This window comes from Mastacembelus armatus, chromosome 6 (genome assembly GCF_900324485.2).
Source record: "Mastacembelus armatus chromosome 6, fMasArm1.2, whole genome shotgun sequence".
NCBI lineage: Eukaryota > Metazoa > Chordata > Actinopteri > Synbranchiformes > Mastacembelidae > Mastacembelus > Mastacembelus armatus.
This window is the reverse complement of record NC_046638.1, coordinates 12513604-12533053: the sequence shown is the minus strand read 5'-3', so window position 1 is coordinate 12533053 and position 19450 is coordinate 12513604. Positions and strand designations below refer to the sequence as shown.

General features: G+C 38.2%; 1 protein-coding gene across 2 annotated transcripts in view; it reads right to left on the bottom strand.

Moving 5' to 3' along the window:
- Nucleotides 1-18931, bottom strand: part of bcar1 (BCAR1 scaffold protein, Cas family member) — a 68036-nt gene extending 49105 nt beyond the window's left edge. Inside the window, exon 1 of one of the 2 annotated variants that reach the window (XM_026311537.2) lies at nucleotides 18456-18931. In XM_026311537.2, coding sequence (XP_026167322.1) covers nucleotides 18456-18467 — 12 coding nt within the window. In that variant the 5' untranslated portion in view covers nucleotides 18468-18931. The remainder of the gene's footprint in view (nucleotides 1-18455) is intronic. The other variant, XM_026311538.2, reaches the window with a different exon arrangement.
- Nucleotides 18932-19450: the final 519 nt, after the last annotated feature.

Sequence of the window (19450 nt, the reverse complement as noted above, 5' to 3'; positions counted from 1 at the left end):
AAAACAGTTTCTCTGTTATTTCTGTAAAAATAGGGGTCAGATTTTATTAGCAACTGTCAAGCATAGCAGAAGAAAGATGCAGAGAATTGCAAGAGAACATCAGAGAACTCTGCAGTGCAAGAGAAAGAGTGGAGCAGGATTTTAACTTTCCATCACTAGCTAACAACCTAATAAAGGCTGACTTTGTGATTCACTAGTTGTAGTGGAACACTTTTAGTGACATAGCCACCAGCAGGCTGCTGAATATCAGACAGAACAGCCAATTTTTTATCCAGCATGTTGAGCAATTTAACACTATATTTTAGCCTGACCGCTCTGCTGTCACACATTCAAAAATGCACTCAAATCAAATCAAATTCTTTTGACACTTGGTTATGTCTCTAGGTGTATCACCCTTGAGACAGGCTACACAGGTTGCCTTCAATATAGTCCAACCAGGAACCCATTTACTAAAGAATGATGCTATCTAAGGGCTAGACTGACACACTGCTAATTTTGACACAACTCAATTTTCAGTCCTTTTTGTAAATTCTTCCAATTCTTTAAATCTTACCTTCTCTTAGTATTATAAATATTTTTTGCACTATTTTGTTTTGCACCTTGCTACATCACTGTAGTGGTCGATGCTGCACTTTCCTTAATTGTGCCCTTTGTCTGGAAATTGTCTAATGTACTGTCTGCACTGCTTGTTCATGTACATTTGTAGTAGTGTAGTGTCTGAATACAACAATGTTTGTTGTAAAATTTATATTGTTTTATGTTGCACTGTGATTCCTGGAGGAACCAAAAAAATTTAAGTATATAAAAAAACACAATAAACCACCAAAAACACCATAAACACACACATATACCGACTTTATGCCTCACGCTGTCAATTGTTGTGCTCATTAGTAGAGTGCCAGCATAAAGGACATACATCCTAATAAATGTACTAAAGCACATGTGCAATGCTCCTACTGGGTCAGACAGCAGAAAATCTCTTTGTTAAAAGCTTTACTCAACAGAAACTCTATGCCATCTCCGTCATCGTTCAACTCTTCAAACCCCACTTTGGTTTAAAAGGCATCAAAATGTTGCCTTGGACTACACAGGTATGGCACATAATCCGTCATAGTGTATATAATGATATACTACATTTATTATTTATTGTAAATTCTAACAGTTATCAATATGGATAAAGATATAAAGTTATCTATATATAGATAGCTTTGGCTAATCCAAAAATAAAATAACTGACAAAACAGAGTTTTAGTTTATTCTAAAATTGTGTACATACATTCACATCTGCATATATGTTTGCGCCTGACACCAAGACAAATTCCCAGTACTGTAAAGTGTTCTTTACTGTACCTGGTAATAAAACTTGTTCTGATTCTGAAAGTACTTTATCACAATAAGACAAAATTCATCTACAAGTCCTACACTGGCAATCGAGCAGTTGTGTTCATTAACATAACACTGCCCAAAAAATAACCCACTCCAACCAGAGATATCAAAAGGAGAATTACATTGATATAAGTATTCAAATCACATAAACTGATTTTATAAATAATGCGAGATACAATATAGGAAACATGCCTGTATCTTATTAGGAGTTATGATCAATCTGTAGTGCAAAATCTCTCATATTCAATGTATTATACAGGCAGTCGATGTAAAGCAGCCCAAAGGCAAACATTTTACTAAGACTGATACAAGTGTCCAAACCCTTGTATGGCATTTTGGGACACACAATAAATACACCTAGTAATGCACAAAATGTTAATATTTCCCATCTGATTAGATAAAGCCAGTAAAAAAAAAACTGTCCTTTTCATTCTCCTCCTGTTGTGTTAGCTAGACCTGTTGAAGTAACAGAACCTACAGCTTCAAGATTATTTTAAGTGGACCACACACTTACTGTACAATATCGTGTGTTTACTAACTTTTTGGTAGATCTGAAAAATGTAATGTAGGATGCCATTTGTACTGCATGAATGTGAAATGTGTATTATTTAAAATGAACTCAGCTTTAACATTTTTTAAAATCATTACTATTATTTTTATTATGTATAAGATTTGTAAAGATTTCTAAAAACTCAATTATCAGCTTTGCTTTTCAAATTTAGGTTGTACTTTATAACCCATTTCAAGTCATATTGCACATGGCCTAAAGCAATTAAGCAAATAAACATATTTGCAAAATGTCCATTAAAGGCTTGACAACATGAGCTGCACAGATAAGTTCTATTTATGCAAAAAACAAACAAACAAACAAACAAACAAAAAAACACTTCAAAAGTCAGTGTCCCTTATCCAGACACTAATATGTTAAATCCCATCTACAAATACGAGTCTGAATAACATTGTGGATAAGTGAACAAGCATTTCTAAAATGATATTTTTACTTTGTTGTTAAAATTGAAATTTTATCTATTTAAAATTAAACATACAACACAGTAACGTGTGCATGAATTGAAGTGGCCTGAATGTTTTTTGAAACCACTGTATGTTGTTATGATGAGGTTCAGGAGTATCATATTTTCCAGGGATATTGTGTTGTCTATGTAAGATACCTGAATAAATAATACACAGTTGCCAATATAACACAATACAGTTCGACAACAACACCAACTAAGTCTTCCAAAATTAGTATAGTCCTGGACCAGGACCATTGAAATATATTAGTTTTAACTAGGCATAATAAACTAGCAACTAAGAGTACATAGTACATACATCCTTTAATACAAAAGTTGCCTTTGCAGTGACACAGGAATAAATACTGTACATGTGAGCCATCAAGATTAAGAAAACCTCTAGTGTTAGTGCTGGGAAAACCTACTCGAGCACTTGATTGTGTATTAAATTCCCCAACAGGTTTTGTGTGAAAGAACCAATGAGGAAATATTCCAGTTCTAGTTTTTAATAACCAATGACTGACTGACATCCACAGGCTACAAGCTAAATATAAGTTATTTTTTGCTTACATTCTATGCTGATATTTTTTGGGGGGGTTTCTGCTAAAATGTATGAGCAGAGACTTGTGAATAGCTTGAAATCACTGTAATCTTTTTTTTAATTTATTTGTTTATGAACACTTCAAGAGACTTTGTAGAGCCATGGACTTAACACAATGAACAAGTGAATGCTAACTCACAGCTAATTACAACAAACAACATAATTAAAAACCAGAGGGTCGTCTGTCTGGCAATAAATCTGCATGAAGTAGTTCTATCCTGACATTCCTGGTTCAGAGCTGAAGAATGAATCACTTCCGTGGGAAATGGAAGCCAAAGTGACCTCCAGAGCACTGTGACCAGAGATCTGTGATGCTAATGGCTGCCCTGCATCCAAGCAAAGGGTCTCATCAACCCCTGTGCTTAGCAGAACACAGCATTTCAATACTATACATATTAGTTAAAACTTCTTTGCCATGTTCAGTCTGCTCAATGCCCCCTTACTACAGTTGCACTATAAATGTAGTATTGTCTTGATACTAAAATTATGTCATCTCTACCAACATCTACCTAAATATCTTAATACGCATACTAAAATAATACCACAGAAAAAAATAAGCCATCAGGAAATATAATGAAATTATAGATGCCTTTCAAGTATCTGTATATGTGCAACACTATTCCTTAGGCATAATTTGAGAAATATTGGCCATTTTTTGGAAAATATAACTGAACTTGCAATACTTGTATCTGCCTTTTCAAAATCATGACAACTGCAATTGTGTATGCAATTACTAAAGACAACCACTGTTTTTACAAAGAAATGTTTCTTGTGTGATCATTTAAATCTTTTTAAGAAGGCCAGTATTTCTCAAAATGGGCAAAATAGGTATGTAAAGTTATATGTACAACTGGAATTGTATAAAGGTAGCTCTGCTGAATACACCAATTATCATGGATATTTCAATCCTTTGAATATATAATATATTTGTTCTTTATTTGTATTTTATAGATATTTTCTATGTGTTTCTACACTTTCATATAATAATTCTAATTTTTAGGCAGTTGTGGTTTTTCCTTTATTGTCTCTGGGATCACTAAAACTGCACTGTAAATGAATGGCAAGGTGGGGCAGTCATTAGCACTGTCAAATCAAACCAGTACTAAAAACCAGTATTAAAACACAGTACTGTAGTTAAAAATCTAAATTCATCGCCCTGCTGTTTGGACACCCTACCAACTAGCTTCAATAAAAATGTTTTAGTTGCTTAGCGATGGATGTGTTGAAAATTGTCAGTGGCTCAATAAATTTTAAAGGACTGTTAGCATCATTATCAGAATGCTGTGAAAGAGGTTAAAAAAGAACACTTCTCAAACATATCTCTTCTAATTGTCATAACCCACGTGTACTGTTTTTTAAAAATTGACTCTCTTCTTAATATCTGACAGTCTGTCTGCTTGGAAGCCTCTGCTGAGTTGTGCAATAGCTTTCTACACTTTTTTGGGGATAAGGTTCCAGCTCCTGTTTCTGTCCATTGCCCTGCTATTTTCAATCCCTTTCAACTGGTAACTATGTCATATCTTGAGGATGTGGTCTCCCATACTAAGCCTTCTGGTTCCCCCTGTGATGCTGTTCTTCCTCGATTTTTTAAACAGGTTTTCCCCTGTATAGGGCATTTAGTTCTCGCCATCATTAACAGGAGTCTGTCCTTTGGTGTGGTTCCTGTCAATTTCAAATATGCAGATGTGCAACCATAAATTAAGAAACCTGGTCTTAGAACCACTTTGTGCTTGCTCACTTTCGGCCTATCTCCAGGTTGCCTTTCTTTTTAGAGAAAATTGTGTATGCATAACTGAAATCTTTTTTGGACAAATATCCTGGAGGTTTTCCAGTCTGGTTTCAAAACATTTCAAAGTACAGAGTCGGCTTTGATAAGGGTTTTTAATGACATCCTTACTGTGTTTGATGCTGGTGACTTTGTGATCCTGCTGCCTTCGACACAGTGGACCACCACATTTTAATATCTCGCCTGCGTCAATTTGTGGGTATTGGTGGCAGACAGACGTTTTCTGTGGGCCTAGATTCAACTCCTCCTCTGCCCTGTTGTGTGGGGTTCCACACGGCTCAGTTCTGGGACCTCTGCTTTTCTCCCTTATTTGCTACCCTTGGGATCCATCCTCAGACACCATGGGGTCTCCTTTCATTGCTATGCAGATGACAGCCAGATCTATGTAACTTTAAAGCATAAGGGGGGCTTCTCAATTACACATCCGCTTGCATGTCTTGATGACATTAACGCTTGGATGGTGCTGAACTTCTTACATTTTAATGATAGGAAGGGGGGAGGGGACAAAGCTTCTCTATTGCTGTTCAAAAGTTGTGGAATAAACTACCTCTACATATTAGACAGGCGCCTACACGCTCTATTCTGAATCTCTACTTAAAACTCATTTTAAGCTTGGCCTTCCTTCAAACATGAAATACTGATCTTATTTGTTTTCACTGTATGACAGTTACTGGTGACCTGTCTAGGATGTACCCCTGCCTTTCACCCAAAAGAAAGCTGGGATAGGCTCCGGCAGATCCCTGTGACCCTAGTTAGGAATAAGCGGGTACAGATAATGGATAGATGGATGGATGACAGTTGATCTTACTTGTGCTGCTACTGTACTTTTTTTTAATGCCTTGTCTTATTCTTTTATTACCTGTTATATGTCCTAAGACCTTCTAATATTTTATTGATTTTATTTATGTATGGTGTACAGCAATTTGTATCAGCTGTGGCTGTTTTTAAAGGGCTTTATAAATAAAGTTGTATTGTATTAGTTATTTTTTTCAAAATTACTAAAGAGGCAGCCTCCAATACTAAACAGGCCAATCTATAATGGAAAAATGTCTGAGAATTTCATTTTGATTCGGCTAAACTACATAAAAAGATTATCCTAAATGACAGAATTGACAAAAGGTGATAGTACAGTAGCCAAGATGTTTAGACTTGGAGAATAAAAAAATAGGACAATAGTGTATCCTGATGTGATGTGCATCAGTTTATCACCAGTGTGAGAGCTTGCATAGAAAATAATGGGTGCAGGTGTTTTGACAAGTATCGCACACTACTGCTGGTTTGCTCTTTACACACGCTCACACTGACACACACACACACGCATGCACATGGTGTGCGATGGTGTGAGTTCAATCTGCTCAGCTGCCATCCTGTGAATTGGTGAAGAGGCCAAGCAATTTACTTCTCACAAAGGCCATTCCACACCACTGAGCAATGGGTGTGTGTGCATGATGGAATTGAGATTGGGTGGGACAGGAGGACTTAGTCAGATATTTTGGCAGAAAAAATATGTTGGCTGGAAATATTTTACTGACATGTATCAACATACTGGCAGTTGTAGTTTGTACATGTATACCCAGCAAAATCACCAGTGTTAAATCAACACTAAACTGTGTTGATATGTGGAGAGTGGAAAGATATAAACACTTTAGTGTTTAATTAACACTGAGTTTATTTAATGCTGGTGACTTTGATATATAGGGATGTAATTTGTGTGGAGACTGTGTCAGTAGTTTGGTTAGCCCCGGGTGGAAACACCACAAGGCTGGAGGCTTTCATTCACATTAAAATTGTCAAAAGGTATTCATTCACACCTTTTAGGTGGAAAACCATCTCCATGGTAACGCACCCTCCCACCATTGAATTGTTGAGGAAGGACGGGAATATACAGTATAGACTGATAGCCAGCTGCAGTGGTAACTTGATTAAATATTAGCATTAGCTACTTTTATTTTACATACTCAAAGGATGAAATGTAAGACAGAAAATAAATGATACACTGACACACAGTGCAATATATGCACATATTGTACAGTTCAAGTCTGATTATAAAGCACCTCAACCAGTAGAAATGAACAAAAGAGCCGTGAGTGTGGCTCTAGAATGAGTTGTAAGTACACTTCATTACAGAGATGAGGCTCTTTACTGTACTGTATGTATCTAATGTTTTGTGGCTATTATCCCCCATCCCCTTCTGACACACACACCTGTGTATGTTGGTGATAATGCTACGTATCTAACGCTGTTTTCTTTTTAATTGATGAAGTCTAGCTGATTTGCTTGTTCAGCTGCATACCACCATATAATTAGGGTTAAGGCGGTCACCTAGAGCCTATGTCTGCTCTTTTGGGTGAAAGGCAGGGGTAGACCCTGGACAGACTCATAAAGACATACTTTAGTTTATTAAAAACAATGAATGTGTTCATTTTTCCCTCTGCTTTGTCTCTTTAATAATAATCTGTTGATTATTTTTCTATTATTTATTTAATCGGGGGGTCGGGGGGGCAGGAGAACAACATGTTAGGAGGGAATAAGAGAAGGTAATGAAATGGTAAATGGATGGAGAAAGAAAGATGGATGATGTGACTAGGTAGACATTGCTGTATGTGTCAGACTGAAAGATAGAGGATTGATGTACCAGTAATTTCCCCTGCAGATACCTTTTCACTCACTTTCCACTACTTCCCTTTTAGTTCCCTCTATTGTTCAATTATCTCTCACTTTATGGCTCCATTAAGCCTTCCTCTTTAGGTCTCACATATACCAGTCATGTAACATTTCAAAATCAAATGATTTATGAGTTCTGACCGATTAGCTCAACTAGAGGTAGGGATTTTCTGTATTTTGCAATGTTGTCCACCTTTTCCCCATGTTGTTGTTCACTATGCACAACATTTCCCACTGTTGTTTTTGAAACCAACAGTATTACTGGTATGGTTTGTATTTCTAAGTATTACTAGTATTACTGTGTACAATGTGTCATGCTGGATGTCATATTGAACATCACACCTTTACTACCAGGATGTTCGTGTAAAATGAACACAGTGTAAATAGGTAGAGCCAGCATTAAGAAGAGCCATCTGAACGTCAATAGAACAGCTGCTGTCTAAAAACAGTAACTGTTTCTGCAGACTGAAAAAAAACTGACCCCTCAAGAGTCAGGATTTAGAATTATGCTACTTTCCTACATGTTAATCTCCAAGAACATAGTGGCAGAAAATAGCACATATGAAAGACATTGATTCTGCAGCTGCACAGGTTACAAAAATAATTCCTGAACTCATCATTTCTTATATACCACAGTTTGAACTGCTTTTCCATTACCATCCAAATTAGCCCTTTTTCCTTTTCAGCTTTTGTCCGTGAAACTGTCTTGTTTCTTTGTCTATTTAGAATGCCAAAAGACAAAGAGCAAAAGTTCAATGAGTATTCTACTGTTTCCATCTTGAGTTCTTATTTTCAGCAACTGCTGTTGGCAGAGGTTTCACTGCACAATGAGAATTGACTCTCTAGAAGTGCAAAGTATATTGATAGCATATTTGCTGGACTATAAGCTGCACTTTTTTTTAGTGCTCTGGCTTGTCCAGCAACTTATATGTGTTAATTTACTGTCATTACATCCAATCAGGAACCTTTATCCTATTTCAGGAACTAGCGACACTGCATGAAATTAGTAGCAATAAATTCCTTCAGTACTAAGAATTGAAATCCATTATTCGAGTTATTTTCAAATGTAGACAACTTGACCTGTCCTTGCCTTCAATAGTAAGCAAATTCATCAACCTGTTAACCCCTAAACTACTATCCAAAATGTATAATTTAACATCTAAAATTTATGCTGTGATTTCTTTCCCAACCTCAAAATAGGAAGCAGATCTACCCATTAGTCTAGATCAAAACTTCTGGAATCGAATATGCTTACAGACTTTCAAAATTATTAAAAACCCAAATTTACAGCTCAGTATAGTACAACACAGGACTACATAGGACAAACGATGTTCAGAATGGGTCTTAATAATTCAAATGTATGCACTAGCCTTGCCAGCTAGACTAACTCTTTTTCTATTCTATACAAAGAATTAGTCTGAAATCTCATGCGCTGAGATTGAATTCCTGGGAGTGGACCAATGGACACAGAATAAACCAATCAGAAACGAAGGATATGATGGAAGCAAAGTGACAGTGAGACCAGTATCAACAAACAAATCGAGCATGGCAGGTGGTAGAGACGCTAGTGAATGACTGTTGTCATTTTTGTTGTAAAAACATGAGAATCCATGTGTTGGATTTCTCTTCTCTGTCACTGAAGGCCTGTCGGTCCTTCTCTATGCAGCCTTCTCTGGCAGGGGGGGCTTCCTCTTCTGCTTCCTGCCTGGCCTCCTGTGCTGCAGGTACACAGTGGTTCCTGGGACAACCTGGCCAGTGCCGTTGGGGTGGGTGCTGGCCATTTGTTGGGGTGTGGGGCCTGGGGCCTGGAGCCTGGGCTCCACTTGTGTCTGGGTGGTGGGTCTCTGGCTGGGCATGGATCTGCCTGTCTGGTCTTCTGGGAGTCTCGGTCCACAACTGTGGAGGATCTCTATGTTGCGTCCTGGCCCTTGGCCTAGTGGTGTGCTTTGACGGCCTGCAGCCCCATGCAGGACCAAGGCCCCAGCTGTCAGGTATGCACCTATCTGCAGCTGGGGCTGGGATATCTATATATATATATATAGATATAGCAATCTTTCTATATATATTTTTTTTTTTTTTTCATGCACACATTCACATACAGGTATTTTGTGTGTCATTGCTGACACTGTAAACTGTATTCTTAACATTATTACTATTATTAATATTGAATTGCACTTTAATGCAGTGAATTGTATTGATGACACAGTATAAGCATTGTTATTGTTTATATTTTATATGCACCACTACAGTTGTTTGTTTTCTTTGTTGTCTTTTTCTCACTTCTTGTCCTGTAACTGGCATCATCAAAATAATGAAGATCTATTCAACAAGAGGAGTTGGTTCAACACTTCTTGGAAAAGCATCTTTGTTGACTCAACAAGGCATCCTGATCCTCAATACTGCCAAGCAGCTAAGAAGGTTTTAGAAAAAAAAAAAAAAATTTTTAAATGAAAGTCAGAAAGGCAAGAGTACACACAAACACACACATACCGAAGCTACATTTAACAGAACAATCAATATTATAAATCTGCCTCATTCCACAAAACGTCTATTATTTGCCAGCAGGGGTTTTCAAGAGCTGTTGATCAGTGCTAGTTCACTACGGCACAGGCAGGCTAGCAGTGTCACACTGTTTTCAGGTTTTGTTAGTCTCATGGACACAGAGATAAAGCCACTATTACTCTTCTCATCTGGGTGAGGCCACAAACAACCCAAATTGTTGTACTTCTAACAAAACAAGTTCCCTAAGTACTAGGCATGCTAGAATACTCATCTTCTGATCAGAGAATGCAGACCGCTGATTCCTGACCTGTAAATACAGCCCACATGTGTATCAATCAATAAAGCTCTATAATAGTGTACTAGCTAATCAATCCTAAACCATTTATGGCTAATGGGGGTATGGATAGCAACACAATATCACAACAACTCGGTACACTATATTAAATAGGTTACAAACAACATTGCTACTGTGGGATACAGAATGTTAACATTATTTGTGACAATGATATTTAAATTATTTTTTTTAAATCTAAGTATATATCAGTTGATCTGTTGTCCAGGGAATTGTCAGTGATGATGTACAGATCCTGTTACAGACCTCTCAAAAAGCTGGGTATTGTCAGCATAGCAATACTAGAAGAGGCCATGAGAGTATGTGACAGCAACCAGCCTCCTGCTGCAGAGGGAGAAGGGGGGGACCATGTCTTAGCCTTGTGGAAGCCCCTCCCACTAAGATGCTATGTATAGCAATACAAGATACTGTTTTTTATCTATCTGACATAAATGCACAGGAAGCATCCGTCAGTCTTCTAAACATTATTTTGGTAAAGTGACATTGCTGTAGTGTGAGCTGTGTGTGTTCTGCTGTGCTGACTCTAGCTGAACACTGAAGCATGCTCAGCTAACAGCAAGAGTCAACTCACACTGCAGCTGTACCTGACAGTGTTTCAACAGACAGTTTACACGAATGGAACAATGTGTGACGTGCTGATAGCACTGACAGCTCTGAACCTGCACTTCCATATCTGTTTTTACACAGTGCTCTTGCTCTTCATGTATTTAACACAACTGCCGGGCAAATTAGGGCTGTGTCCAGTGACCAGTAGAACAGAGGCTAATTAATCTTTTACAGTTTAAAACACTAAAGTAGTGAGGTCTGGGGGCTGTTTATTAGATTTTAGATTAAAAAGCTATATTTTGTATATTTTTGAAGATGATGTTTCCATACAATTAGTCGAATTTTCTTCTGTGTCAAGGCAAAGACTGAGCAAAAGCATTGTGGGGGAAATATACTGCTAAAGACAAATAAATGTTATAGGTGACTGACTATGTAGCTACTTTCACATGAAAATATGTTCCACTAAATAAAGGGTTTGATAGCCTCAGACAGACAGATCAAAGACTAAGTCTGGATTCCTTACAGATGAGTCGGCTATATTACAACTTGAAATTTGATATTAATTTCTCTGTTTATCTTTGTTTCCTCTTACAAACTAGACAAATCTGACAAATCTCTAAAATTTTTCTTCTGGTCCTGTTATTTGTAATAAAGTTTCTACTGAGCTGGTTGTATAGAGGTCATTTTTCACAGAGCTATTGCAACCATATGTGCACCAACTGAGCACCTCTTTATATGCAGCTGAGTGATGGATTCCTAACATTTTGCTGCAGCCTCTAGTAATTCTCATGCTGCTCTCACACAAGCTAAATGACCTTTGTGACTCATGTCCACCTGTGCTTACATCACATACCACTGTATGTGACTGACACTCCGCAGATTCTCCTGTTGCCCCTAGCAACTTCCTGCCGAGAACATGGAGGCCTGTGGGAAATTGAGATGCAACGTGTGTGTGTGTGTATGCACAAGCATTAGGGGGAAGGACTTCTATTTCAATCCGAATGATTAATATGGAAGGGAAAAGCTTTACTATTGTACCCACTCAATGTAATGGAGGTTATTTAGTCCAGCTGAGTTGAAGAGTTGAACTCTGTGGATGCAGAGTTGGCACTAAACTAAAGGCTAGGAGATGGCGATACAAACCTTTCCTACCATCCATCGTCATGGGAAAGGTCAACTCTCCTGCAGAAAAGATGCTAAGACAAGTGGCAAGACAAAAGGTGGTGGACTTGCTTTATTTGTGAACAAGAGATGGTGTAACCCTGGCTTATGGCAGTTGGTCTCAGACCTTATGTTCCCAGGGAATTCAGTCATATCTCCACCATACTTGTTTACATTCATCCAAGAGCAAATGCTAATGTTCCACATCAGGTCATCCATGAGACTGTTGCCAGGATACAAACTCAACACTCTGAGGCCCTCATTATAATATGAGGAGATTTTAACCATGTGACTCTCACCTCACACCTGACTGAATTTTCCCAGTTTGTCAATTCCCCTCCCAGAGAAGGTAGAACACTTGATCTGCTGTATGCAAACGTTAAGGATGCCAATGACTTTACTGCCTTACCGCCACTTGGCAGGCCAGATCACAACATGGTCTTACTGCAGACCTGTTATAAATCCTGTGTACTGAAGCAACCTGCAACCCCCATCACAGTCAGGAGGTGGCCACAGTCTCTAAGGGACTGCTTTGATTGCACAGAAAGGAACAAGAAGGGCACTGACAGACAGGGTGACTGTTTTACAGATCACATAAACTTCTGTAGAGACAGTTATACCTACAAAGTCTGTGTTTCCATAATAACAAACTCTGGATTACCAGTGACATCAAGTTAATCCTTAACAAATCAAGATGGAAGCACATCTCTCTGCTTGTCTGTGTGTACTCTTGGCATCGTTTTGGACACTACAGACTGAGTCTGTGTAATTATGATACTATTTCTGTGTGTCTACAAGTGTTCCTATCAGGTATAAACCCTCCCGGGACTGCTATTTGATACTGTCAGGCTGAGAGTGACATGCTTAGAGTTTCAGGGTCAGAGCCTGAAGTAGCATCTTCCCTGTGCTCACTAAATATTACCTTATATCCTTGATCTTTTAAAAAAATAGTGGTCCTCTACACTGCGCAAGGACTGATGTATGAACAGTCACATTTCTTTGTTGATTGGGCTATCTTGGAGAACCTGGAATAACGTGACCACGGATGGCATGTGGATGCTACTCTTCTTACTATTGCTGGAGTTTAATATTCGTTTTTATGTTGTTTTTGGCCCAGGCTGGTCCTGATTTTGACTAATTTGTCCACAGCACTGCTTGGCAATCTTCCTGCTTATGTGCGACATCACAACACAGTATCATTCAACTCAGGGGAGGGAATCCCTGGACTGAATTTTTGTCTGAAATGGCCCGGACTATTCCTCATTTTTGCTCCATTTTACCTCTCAGAGTGCTACTCCCTCAACCCATGGGAAAAGCAGGATAAAGATGGACTGTGCAATGTCGCTGCTGTCCTTTACCACACTCTGTCTGTTGACTTCTTTTAAAACTGCCGCCGGATCCTACGGGAAAAACCTCCATCCGATGTTTCCTTATTTGGATGCAGCTTGCAAGGGAACAAGTGCATATGACTTGGATTAGAGAGTTGGATCAAATCTCTTGCCTCTGTTTTTCTCTGACACTGTGGATTTGAGTAGTCTGTACAGTGTCATGGGTCTTTATAATAACTACACCTTTATCTCAAATGTTATACATAGCCGTGAAATAGAAATGGAAATAAAATACTCAAAGGTTACTCTTATGAGTAAATACAAAACATGGAGGTGGCTTATTGCATTGTTGATTTCTGGGAATGTGCAGCCAAATCCAGGTCCAGATACAGTTACAAATTTTAACACACCAGCTGATTTTAAAACAAGGACAGGTCTAGGCTTTATACATCTTATACAAAGCCGTGTGCAAAAGCCGTGGTACATGCAGATTGTGGCAGGCAGGCAGAACTAATAATAATAATAAGCCTGGGATTTCAACAACACAATAAGGGTGCACATCTTGGGAGATAAAAAAATAAATGCACCACCAAATCTGTAATCTTCTGTGCATGAGCTGAGGTAGATGTTAGCTTATATGTGTCATTTGCCTCGGCTCCACAGGTTGTGTGGAGACTGCTAACTTTTCAGCATGGTGTCTTTGTAGCTGAACCTGCAAGTTGGTCGTGCTGCCTGAATGCCATACTGGAACATGACAATGCCTGCAAACAACTTGTGTTTTGTTCATGTCATTATTCCCATCTTTAACTTTAAAGCCAAAATACAGCCAAAGATCTACTTTGGTACAAAGGTGCTGCTAAAATCTTCAATATTCGCTTCTGGTCTAAAAAGACAAAGACATATGTTGTACAAGGACTGACCCCATCTACCATTGACCTGTTAAGAAGCTACAGCAGCCCCTTATGGCCGGAAGGAATATCAATATATGGGCTGGAATGTCGATATTGTATTGTTTTTAAAAATATCAATATATATATATATATATGTAAACATCAAATTTTTTGCACAGCCTTACAAACACTGCCTCCTACTAAACACCTCTAAAACCAAGGATCTGGTAGTCAATTTTCAAAGGTCTAAAGCCCATCCTTATCCAGTGAACATCTGTGGTGCGGACATTGAAGACTACAAATGTCTAGGCATGTACATGGACAATAAGTTGAAATGGTCACTGAACACAGATGCCCAATATAAAAACGGGCAGATATAACTTTTCCTCGTAAGATGGTTTAGGTCCTTATATGTTTGCAGGAAGATGCTGCGCATGTTTTACCAAACTATGGTAGCAGGTGTGCTGTTTTATGCTGCAATCTCACCTCACTGTGCTGCAGGACTGAACGATACAGGAGATCCTTCATCTCCACTGTCATGAGGCTCTACAACACCTTAGCCAATAGCAGATGACAACTGACTACTCTCACTCTTGACTTACTAATTAACTACAAGATTACCTGAATTTCCCTTCGGGGATGAATAAAGTTTATCTTGTCTTATCTTATGAAATAACAGCACAACACTGTGACACACTACAAATAACTACTGTCATCTACTATGGATTAATACACAGGTTCATGTGTATAAATGCCCTGCATGCAGTTATACAGTAAGATGCATAAAAGGCTGTTCTTGAAAGCAGAGACACACAGAGACATGCTTGTCATTAAATAGTTGTGAGGAAAAAATTGTTTGCTTGGATGTATGTATGTTTGCATTAATGTAAGAGTACTTTTTAATTTATGTCTTAATGTGGCTGTTTGGAGATCGTACACTTGAAGCTGGAAAACACCACAAAATAAACGCTCATCCTGCATAGCACTTAAGCCCACCTTTCTGTCATCTAACACACTCTACAGGGGACATGCTGCTTGAAAGAGACCACACATGCATTTATTATCATGGCACAGGAGAAACCGTATCAGCTCAGAACAACTTTCATGTTTAACACACATCACATAAAAAATGCTGTAAATGTTTTGTTACTCATTATGGGCTGACTGCAATATAAAATTTGTATTTTCCTTCTTTTTATGTCTTTGAACTGCACACTTATTACAGCTATCAGTCCTCAGACCTCAATGAACTTCCATTGCTACTGTTACATTGTCACTGATCATTTAGCATTATCCTGTCATTTTCACTTCTAGCCACCAGGGTGAGATCCAATCAGTATTAATTTTGTCAGCAAAAGATGAGAATTATTCATTGAATAATAATTCATTGAATAATTATAAAATGCCAACATTTCTTTATTTTATTTCTGTATATTTATATCTACAATGTGCCCTTCCTGAACTTTATCAGTACAGAGGAATATAGAAATCATTCAGATAGTGTGACCAGGCTTCTCATTTCAGCCAGCACTTACTGTAACTTGCTTGAACAAAAAACATCATTAAAATCCAGAGATAATTTAAGTAACCAAAAGACAGACAACTCTCACTCTACGATTAGAGCTCTGAATGATGAAATCAGTTACTTTCAAATGCTGAAAGTTAAACCTAATTAGGATAAATAGCGAATATTTAATAAGATGTAGGACTTTTCATGTACAGTAGAATAAAAAGAATAGTATTTTAAAAGGAACAACCTCAGTTAAACATAACTGAGCAGAAATAGTTTGTCAAGCAATTAGTCAATGCACAGAATAATTAATTGGTAACTACTTTGATCAATAGTCAATCATTTAAGTCATTTCTGAAACAAAACTGCCAAAGGTTGCAGAGCTTAACCTCCTCAGTTACAAATATTGCTACTGCTTCTCCTTATCTGAAATTGATATCTGAACTATTTGTAAACTGGGTTCAATTAATTGAGAAAATATTTAACACATTAATCAATAGTGGCATTATTAGGCCTAGAATAGAAAACAAAACTAAGCTAAATTAAAATATTGAAAACTGTCATTGTAATATAGCAATAGGTCTGCATTTCTTACTGTGTCTGTTTGTTATATATGACCCATCCATGCCCTTTGCCGCTTCCAGTAGATGTGTGTGTGAAGAACTGTACACAGAAAAAGAGCATCCAGCCAGAGTGTGGTACATTTACCTCCACACACAGGCAGAGCAATCAAACAGAGAAACATTACTGTCACTGTTTTCTCTTGAATCAGCAAATCAAGCCACACTTAGTTTAACATGCATCAACACTCAGATACACACATTTTTACAGCTATGGTATCTTTGTGATGACACTCACTGACATAACGCTTTCCTGAGCCCTTTACTCTAACCTTAACCATCATATCCCCAGTGATGCCACTAATAATGTCAATAAAAAAAAATAACTGTGCAGTACATTGCAACATTTGGAGCTCACATGCAGCAAAGAGACTGCCCAACACAATTCATTTCTCCAACTCACAGGGCCCGTTTGCATGTGTCTGTGACCATAGCAACATACTGCTGTCAAATTTTAAAATCCTGTTGGACCAACATTTACAGACATCAATCTTTACAACCCCAAATGTACTCATACAATCACTATTTTCTATAAATACGTCCCATAACATTAAAATGGCAAACTGCCAATGGTACTTCATTGCAACAGACCAATCAGCTGACAGTCCAGTCCATAAGTGCAGCTTTTCTGACTCTGTACAGAAACTATCAACTCTTTGAAGAAACCAAACAAATGCATTCAATTCACTTTTGAATTTTTGGGTCAGTGTTGTATTATGGCAATGTGATGGAAACTTTTACAGATTTCACATAAACCAGTGGTCTTAACAAACCACTCCAGTATGGTTCTATTATCAGGGGACTGCTGTATGGATCAAGACGATTCGAGATGCACCCAGTGAAACGTTTAGTAACTTATGTATTTTGGAATATGCAGACATACTGGTGCCTTCCCTACTGAGGAGATGGTACAGCTTGCCGTCTGTCTGGCAGACTCTGACAGAGGCTGAAGAACTGAAGAACAACCCACTGCCCCAGACACACTGCACACATCCAATATACTTTGAGGCTGACTCTTTCATCATCACAATTTCTATTTTGTGTTAAAATAAAAAGAAGATACCAAGAATGGTCTTTTTCTTTTAACTTTATAAATTACTTACAGAATATTACAATAAAGCTTTACATGCATGAAAACCAATCAAGAGCAAATGTGCAGTGAATTCATAATAAAGCAGTGCTTAACCGTATGTTGTGCAATACTCTGGACACACACTCTGGAAATGAGGCACTCTGCTGATAAAATATTATCATCAACATAAACCGAGGACTGGTGAAACCATTAGCTATGTGGCTAATGATCTCAACATAGTGCATTCCTAATTATAGAAGTAATGCAATAAATGTAAGCCCTCTTCCATTTGTGGTGAAGCTGAGTACAGAGCCTGGCAGGAATGACAAACAGGCATCACACATACACCACGCACTTACACACACCCTCCAGGCATAGTTTGTGAAACAGACCCTCAGGAATGTGATAAAAAAAAACAACACAGCAAGCTCCATCAAGACCAGCAGCAGCAGCCTGCACTAAAACATCTGAGGCTGTGTGCAAAGGCGACATACATATAAATCTATCCTGAGATCAGACAAGCAGGAACATCAGCTGTCTAAATATGCTGACAGGCCAGACCTGCTGAGAATAGCTATGGCCCTATAGACCCAGTGCATGGCTTTAAACCAGAGAGAACTCACAAAGCTGTCAGATTAATACAATTTCATTAATGTTTTTTTTAAAAACTGTATATAGTTAACTAGCATTAACTTACAATTAACCATATCTGTCAATTTGTTCTTCCGGCAAATTCGGCATAGCCTACAAACCAAGGGTAGCACTTTAAAGTCATTCCAATGTAAAATAAATTTTATAGCTGTTTCACACTAACGCTGGATAAATTAGTGCCAAACAAGCAAACGGAGGTCCTGATTTTTTATTTTTAATAACTGGAGTGCTGCTCGATGTAAAACTGGGTGTGTGCTAGATTGAAAATGAGCTGTCAGTTGATCCTACGTGTTAAATCTTGCTCAATAATGTAGAAAAAGGCAAACACGCTGTAACTTTCTAAGTTTTTTCTGAGGCTCCAGGCTGGCATACTTACAGGGACAGACATTTTGCTGGGCTCCTGGCTTAATCACGCACCGTGGTCTTTTTTCCCCAGATGCAACGTTTCCAACAGAAAAAAAGGATTTCTTCGCGGCTAGATTAAGTGTCAGTCCTCCTTGGTCCAGACCATCGTAAAGGCTTCAGGAAAGGCGTAGAAAATGCTCAGGGGTTCGTTGAGTTTGGAGTGTAGGCTGTAGAAAATGAGTCTGTAAAGCCAAAGTAGGATTGTGCGGCAGCAGGAACAGCAGTGCGGCCGCCTGAATGTCCGGCAGATCACCGGCCGTCTCTCCTCCGTCCCTTTTCTTTCTTTCGCACCTGGCAACGAATTCCTTCCCCGAGTACCGAGTCCTTTAGAAACGTGTCATTTAAAAGCTATTGCACAGGGCACCAAGGATTCATAAGGCCGAGGGCTTCCAACGTTATGTTGACAGGTCTGCACGGTACGTGAACGGGAGAAGAGCGCCGCCTGTGCCGCCGTCTGCTGCGTCCTTCCACACCGAGCATCCTTAAAGGGACCGTCACACTAAGTACGCACGGGTTGTCCTTACTATGTAACATCAGCCGGCAGTTGTTTGTAAATCACTGGTGTTTGTTGGAAATCTTTATTATGGCCTACCACATCAATATTATTCTCTCATGTTATCGTTTATATACAAATAAAGGGCAACAGCAAATACATTTTATAGGAAATTAAAACTGTAATCAGGCTACACTACAATGTTATGAGGACATATTACGTAGGTAGGTAGATTTCCACACTGTCATATAGGAATTTAGTGAAAGTTATCAACCGTTCATTTTTTGATAACATAATATATGTTTTAATTTGAAGTTTAAAGTTTTGCTTTTAAGAATATTTAGTGTATATTACACTCAAATATTTACAATATGTACAATATTATTTTGAATGGTTGAAACATCATGTCTTAACATAGGAAAGTCAATGGACATTAAGTTTAATGTGAATTTAGACCAAAGATCTTTTGACTT